The 6,844-nt window shown below is 47.6% G+C and overlaps 1 protein-coding gene across 2 annotated transcripts in view; it reads right to left on the bottom strand.

Moving 5' to 3' along the window:
• Nucleotides 1-1,668: 1,668 nt before the first annotated feature.
• Nucleotides 1,669-6,844, bottom strand: part of LOC102197730 (endothelial zinc finger protein induced by tumor necrosis factor alpha-like) — a 6,522-nt gene continuing 1,346 nt past the window's right edge. For both annotated transcript variants that reach the window (XM_013915410.1, XM_005751095.2), the window contains exons 3-4: nt 3,597-3,911; nt 1,669-3,390 (exon numbers count right to left, since the gene is read on the bottom strand). In XM_013915410.1, the coding sequence (XP_013770864.1) occupies nt 2,006-3,390; nt 3,597-3,911 (1,700 nt within the window). In that variant the 3' untranslated portion in view covers nt 1,669-2,005. The remainder of the gene's footprint in view (nt 3,391-3,596; nt 3,912-6,844) is intronic.

The raw sequence follows: 6,844 nt of genomic DNA, 5'->3' as shown, positions 1-6,844 counted from the left end.
AACTTAAAGAAGTCCAGACGCTTTTCTTTGCAAGCTCCTTTGACTATGATGACCTGGATGACTGAGAACCTTCACAGACATATGGCTAATGTGGTTTGGGGGCGGAGCCTGAGGCGGATTGTTTTCACCCTAATACCTGGCTGACGTGTTTGCACATCATTCCTCCGATGCTGCAGCTCCTTCGCCTCATGACATGAACATGACCTGAACGTGTTCTGAGCATGTGCAGAAACCAGACGAGTCTGCTCATGCTCAGAACACGTCACATGTCTGTGTTTGATGGAGCCTCTGCACATTTATGTTCCTGTAATAAATGTGGAGTTTTTCTGTGTTTTTATTGTTGTAATGTCGGTGATTTCAGGTGGTGATCCAAATGTTACTTTAAATACTGTTTGTGTTACACTGTCGCTGCAGCTCAGTCTGTCGTGAGATAGTTTCGCTTTAGCAAGATGTGATTCGGGGCGTGAGAACGTGCTGATCACCTGACCCTGGGACAGGCGAGACCAGCTGAATGGCCTCAGTCTCTGGGTCAGGTGACTTCTCTAACCTGCTGCTGTGTAACACCACCTGTCTGCAATGTGCCAGTAGCTTTGCATCTCACTTTAAACCAAGGCTGTCCAACTCCAGACCTCCAGGGCTGCTGTCCTGCAGGTTTTAGATGTGTCAGCTGATTCAAATGGCTAAATGACCTCCTCAACGTGGCCTGAAGTTCCCTAGCATATCGAGACTCTCCACACCGTTACATATGTAATGGTTTCCCTGGGTCTTTTCCTTTCTCTCATTAATAGAACCAAGGTTACACCATAACCATATGTTCTCCAGAGGCCTGTTAATGAACTTATCATATGATTCAGGTGTGTTGACCCAGGGTGAGAGCTAAAACCTGCAGGACACCGGACCCTGAGGCCTGGAGTTCCCCACCCCGGCTCTATAACCTTGGTTCTCTGATATAACAGACCCCGCCTCCTCCGTCAGCTGGAGTCGACACTTCCTGATGTGAAGGTTTCTGCATGTTCTGATTGGTTGGAGAATAAAGTGTCCAGCTGGGTCCATTTTACCTGAATGTGCTGGCACTCAGCGGTCACAGAGGCTGTATGGATGGCGCCCCCTGCAAGGACACAGCTGAGCTGTGAACCAATCATTGAGCTGTACAACTGTCTGAGATCATGTGAATAAATTTGTACCTGCAGATAATCAGTGGTGATGTTTGACTTCTTTGTGTGCAGCATAGCTGTTTGCTCACACACATAAGCAAGCGGACACGCGATGGTGTTACCGTCGTTGTTGCTAACGACAACGCATAAAAACAGGTGCTTGTCTGTCCGTAGTGTGGTTATATTAAATATGAGAGAAAGAGAGAACTTTAAGAAATTAATAATAACTACAGTGACCATCAGAACATGAAAAAATATTGCCGTAAAGTTTATTTTGCGACACCACGAAACAAAAGATAGCGTAAAATGAAACGACAGATGTTTTTATATCGTCATCGATATATATCGTTATATCGAACAGCCCTAGTGTGACATGTCTCTGAACTCAATCATTCAAGCATTAAAAGGCTCGTAACGCAAGGGATGAGTGTTGTGTCTGCACACCTGAGCAAAGAGCCAGGTGCATGTTGTTTTTGTCAGCTCTTTGCTCCCAGCAGTCACACAAACACATTTCTTTAACTGACCCTTTAAACTGCCAAAGACAACACAGTTACACTCCTCCTCCACTCCGATTGGTCACTGTCAATATTAATGAAATAATGTGACTGAACCTTGAGAAACCACAGAAGCAGTGATTTAACCATCTTTAATGAAACCATGATACAGACAAATAAAGTTTGATTCAAACTCCTTCTACCATAATCTCAGCTGATCTGAGACCAGCCCGCCAGCCAATCAGCTGCCTCTGCTTGTCTTTGAACATCATGAGACCCTCTGAGAGCTCCGTCTGTTTGTCAAACCCTGCAGAGCTGCTCGGGTGCATCAAGACTCCGTGAGCGCGCTCACTGCTGTCAGGTGGCGTCCAGCTGCTGAGCGGCGTCCATGTCGTCCTCAGACAGTTCTGCCGCGCAGTCCACCACTGTCTCCTCCTGTTTGTACGTCAGAACCGCGTCGTCGTCAAAAAGGATGGGCGGGGCCTCCTCGTCTGGCGGTGTCCCAACACCGTGCATGCGCTTCCTGTGCTGCTGCAGGTTGCCGTGGCGGTTGAAGCGGGCGGAGCAGAGGTCGCAGGCGAACGGGCGCTCCCCGGTGTGGATGATGACGTGCCTGGCAAGCTGCGAGCGACACTTCTTGTCCTTGCCGCAGATGTGGCAGACGAAACTCTGCGGCAGGCGCGCCCCATTGGCATGGACGACCTCTCGATGCCTCTTCAGGTGGCTGAGGCGGCGGAAGCGGCGGCTGCAGAAGTCGCAGGCGAAGGGCCGGGCGTCGCTGTGGATGGTGGAGTGGCTTGCCAGCAGCGACCGAAACTTGAACACCTTGCTGCAGACGGTGCACGGGAACACCTTCTCAGAGGTGGCGGTGCTCCTCCTGCGGCTGGCACTGGCGTCGCCCGCCCTGACCCGCAGGTGCACGCGGACTTGGTGCTGTTTGAGGCAGGTGGCACGCTGGAAGCTGCGCAGGCAGACGCCACAGCGGTGAGGCTTGTCACCTGTGTGGATGCGGGTGTGAGCAGTGAGCAGCGCCTCAGATTTGAGCCGTTTCCCACACACGCCGCAGGCAAACGGGGCGTCCAGTGGGCTGTCTTCTCCATTGACATGGTTGCTGTGGACCAGGACTTTGTGGCGTTTGAGCTGGTACTGGCGAGCGAACTTGCGGCCGCAGATGTCGCAGAGGTGCGGCCGCTCGCCTGTGTGCGTCTGGAAGTGGACAGCGAGCTGCGACCTGCACTTAAACTCTTTGCCGCAGAAGTCGCAGAGCAGTGAGCTCGGCCGCGGGGGCTCGGCGGTGCCGTCCACGTGCACGACCTTCTTGTGGTGGTCAAGGTCATTGGCCCTCATGTAGGCCTTGGGGCAGAGGTCGCAGCTGTGCGGCTTCACCCCCGAGTGGATGACCTCGTGCGTCTTGAGCCGCGAGCGGCAGCTGAACGTCTTGCCACACACGGCACACAGCCACGCCTGAACCTGCCGCTGTTTCTCCCGTTTGGCGATGCCGTCTGGATGCAGCCGATTCAGGTGGTGCTGCAGGTTGTCGCGGCGATTGAAGCGCAGTTCACACAGGTGGCAGGCGAACGGCTTCTTCCCCGTGTGGATGAAGGAGTGGCGAGCCAGACTCGACTTGTTCTTCATCACTTTGCCGCAAACGTCGCACACGGTGCTGTCGAGCTCCAGCTTCACTGCGGCCACATCCTGGGAGTCCGCCGGCAGGGCTCCGGGAGCCGCGGGGAGCGCAACACCTGCAGGGACACGAGAGGAAAGACTTAAGCCAAGGATAACATCAGATTAATCCTGATTTACACAAGAGTAAAAAACAACCTCACGACGAGTTAAAGTCGAGTTAATCCAGAGTTAAAGCAGTCTAAAAAAAAATGTGAATGAGTGGAAATAAAAATTTTAATACTTTTAAGCTACAAATATTAAACGTCAGTAAAATCTGACTCACCTCCTTCAGATGGAGTCCAGGTGGGGTCAGCTGTGACGTCCTCCTCCACTGTCATGACCTCCGCCTCCTCTTGTTGGTCAGTGTCAGATGACTCGTGGCGGCGGTGGCGACTCTTTTTGTCAGTATTGGAGCTCTGAGGTACCAACCGTCTCCTCTGAGTCCTGGACTTGGCTGGGGTGGGTTCATCGGAGAGTTTGGGGGCGGGGCGGATGATTCTGGTTCTGGTCCTGTTGGTGGTGCAGTGCTGCAGCAGAGCGCCCCCGTCTGGTCCGTCAGCTCGGACGGCGATGCACTGCAGCAGCATCGCAGACGAGCCTGCACACAAAGACCGGCGTCAGAGCGGGACGAGGACCAGGACTCAGAATCTGAGTCTGTGATGCAAACTGACCCACAGAATCATCACTGACGGGTTAATCATGGTTTTATTCGTGTAATACACAGACTACAAACACCACTATCACTACTGTGCACTATTTAATTTACCTGCAATAGCCCACACTGGAAATGCAAAGACTGTTTATTTTTCTAATATTTTTATTGCGGGTGGGACTTTAATGCGTTAATTGTGATTAATTCATTTTTTAAAAAAGTTACTAATTTAATCGCACTTTGCATTCCAAGCAAAGGGGAGCTATTGTCAGTGCATGATTTCCTTTTATACCAATTACAGTGATGCACAAAACAAAGCTACAAAGAATCAGAAGAAAGCACATTGCTAGGACTGATCAGAGGCAAATTTCATTTCCAAAGACTACCCAATGGAAGCTTTGATAAAAGTGAGGTTTTGTGCAAACTGTGCAAAAACGAGTTTGGATACCACCCAAAGCATTTCAACCTTACGGTACCATCTAAATGCAAAACATGTTTCAGGGAGCACAGAAACTGTGGGAGCTGACCAAACTTGATGAAATGACTGGCTTCAGGACTAAAATTAGTAAGTCAACATCGGACAAACTATGTTACTATCTCCCATAATGGATTGCTCTGGACTGTAGACCACTACCAGTGGTAGAAGATAGGGGGTGCTACAGTTTGTGTCAGGTGATCCAACTTTCCAACTGCCTGAAAACTGCCTTTTTGACACTGAAAAGCAAAATGAGATGTATTACAGACAGCCCTGCAAATATGGAGGAACTACACCAGGAGCAAACAAGACTGGGGCAACAGAAAGAGCCACTCATACAGGATATTTCCACACGGTGGAATTCAATCCTGTATGTGGTGTCTCGTCTGCTAAAGTATCAAGAGGTTGTTTTTGCTGCTTTGGGCAAACAAAAGCACAAGCTAGTCATTTTAACTCCACCAGAGCTGGTAAACCACCAAACGCTGGCCACTGTTGTTGAGCCATGCAGGTAAATAAAACTATTTTTAACTTATTGTTACCGTTTCTTCAAAACGCTCTGTAGTTGGCAGTTATTGTGGAGATGAATAACGACTTTCTTGAACTGTCTACTACAGGTGTGTGGCTGAGCTTCTTGGAGGTGAGACATGTCTCATGTTCAGTGGTTTTACCTGCTTTCTGCCACCTGCATCTCACCATGGAGGTCTCTGATGATGACTCAAACTACATGGTGAAATCTAAGACCGCCTTCACAAAGGACCTGTCCCAACCATCAGTGGCTCCTGATAGCTGCTGTGCTTCAGCCACACTTTAAGGATTTAAAGCAGTGCTCCCCAACCCCCAGGCCACGGACCACTGTCATTTGGTACCGGACTGCAAGAGTTGAGGCTCGGGTGTGAAACTGATGGTTTTCAGGGTTTTTATCGTTAACTCGGTTTCCCTGGGTCTTTTCCTGTGTTGTAGTTGTGTGTCTTATTTTGGAAGAAGAATGCACACGTTACCATAGCGACCAGAGAGCATTAAAGGGCAGAGAGGAGGATGTTATTCTCAATGTTGCTGGCGCATTTCAGGAGAACGCTGCTAATAAAGTTACACAAGTACACAGTGAATTAGCGTTTATTATTTTATATACAAAATACCACCGTTTATGCCTTGGTCCTATCATTTTATTTTGTTGTATTTATCCGGGACACCTCAAAGGCCGGTCCGTGGTGCAAAAAAGGTTGGAGACCACTGATTTAGATTGTCTTGCAAGGGGAGAGCGAGAAGAGGTTTGGACCAGCTCTGCTGCAGTAACAGTGTAACAATGCCACCACAAAGGAGCCAGCAAAGACAAAGAGCCTCCTCCTCTCTGATTCAGATGAGGAAGCCCTGTGTAAAAGGGCCCTGAGTTTGTACACAGCAGAATCCACCATCAGCCAGACAGACTGCATGCTGCAGTGGTGGTCCAGTTGAGCAGCGACCCACCCACACCTTCTGTCCTGGCCTGCAAGTATCTGATTGGTCCTGCCACTTCTGTCCCATGTGACAGACTGTTCTCACTTACAGTAACATAGCAACAAAATTAGAGCTGCTCTGAACATGTGAACAGGCTAGTTTGTCCAAGTAACTGGCTGAAAGAGACCGACAGTAAATAAGCATGGAGGTATTGTGAGTCCAACAGGTTTGTTATTTTTGCACTAAAATGTTCGATGATCACACTGTTTTAGCCTAATGTACAAAATAATGTTGGCTAAGGTTACTCAGAGTTTAAAGGTGAAGCTGCTCAAATAACCTTTTATGTTTCTGCCTTATTTTTTTAAGAAGAAAAACTGCACTTTATTATTATTATTATTATTATTATTTAAAGACGATATCATTTTGAAAATGTACTTAAAGTAACACTTTATTTTAAGTCTTCCAATTTTATCCAGTGATATTGTTTTTGTTTCTGTTTTGAATTGAAATGTAGTTTAAATGCCTTCTCCCCATAAATTAAAAGAGCTTGAGATTACAATAGTCATGTGCATGTCTATTATTTGATTCTGTCGCACACTAAATTCCTTTAAAATTAAAAAAAAAAACATTTGTGCTTCGGAGCAAATTTTCTTGTGCGATTAATTGAGATTAATTACAAAGCCTCTAATAATTATATTTGATATTTTTTTATTCAAATGTATACAGTGGAGCAGAATTGTGCACCTCACCCTCCTTATTTCTACATGTCTGCACTGAGTAGATGCTCTAAATCGCATTGTACATGTGACAATGATATTCTATTCTATCCATTTGAAACAAACCTGGTTCAATCATAACCTCTGAGACTAAATTAGATCTATCAGCACTGACGCAACGATCTAAGCTGACTGATTAAACATTCCACCTTAAAAGCAGCCCATGAGGTAAAGGTGGAATTAAGTCCAGTAGC

This window comes from Pundamilia nyererei, unplaced genomic scaffold, assembly GCF_000239375.1.
Source record: "Pundamilia nyererei isolate P.nyererei 1_Seehausen unplaced genomic scaffold, PunNye1.0 scaffold00299, whole genome shotgun sequence".
NCBI classification, from domain to species: Eukaryota; Metazoa; Chordata; class Actinopteri; order Cichliformes; family Cichlidae; genus Pundamilia; species Pundamilia nyererei.
This window is presented reverse-complemented; position numbering and strand designations above follow the sequence as displayed.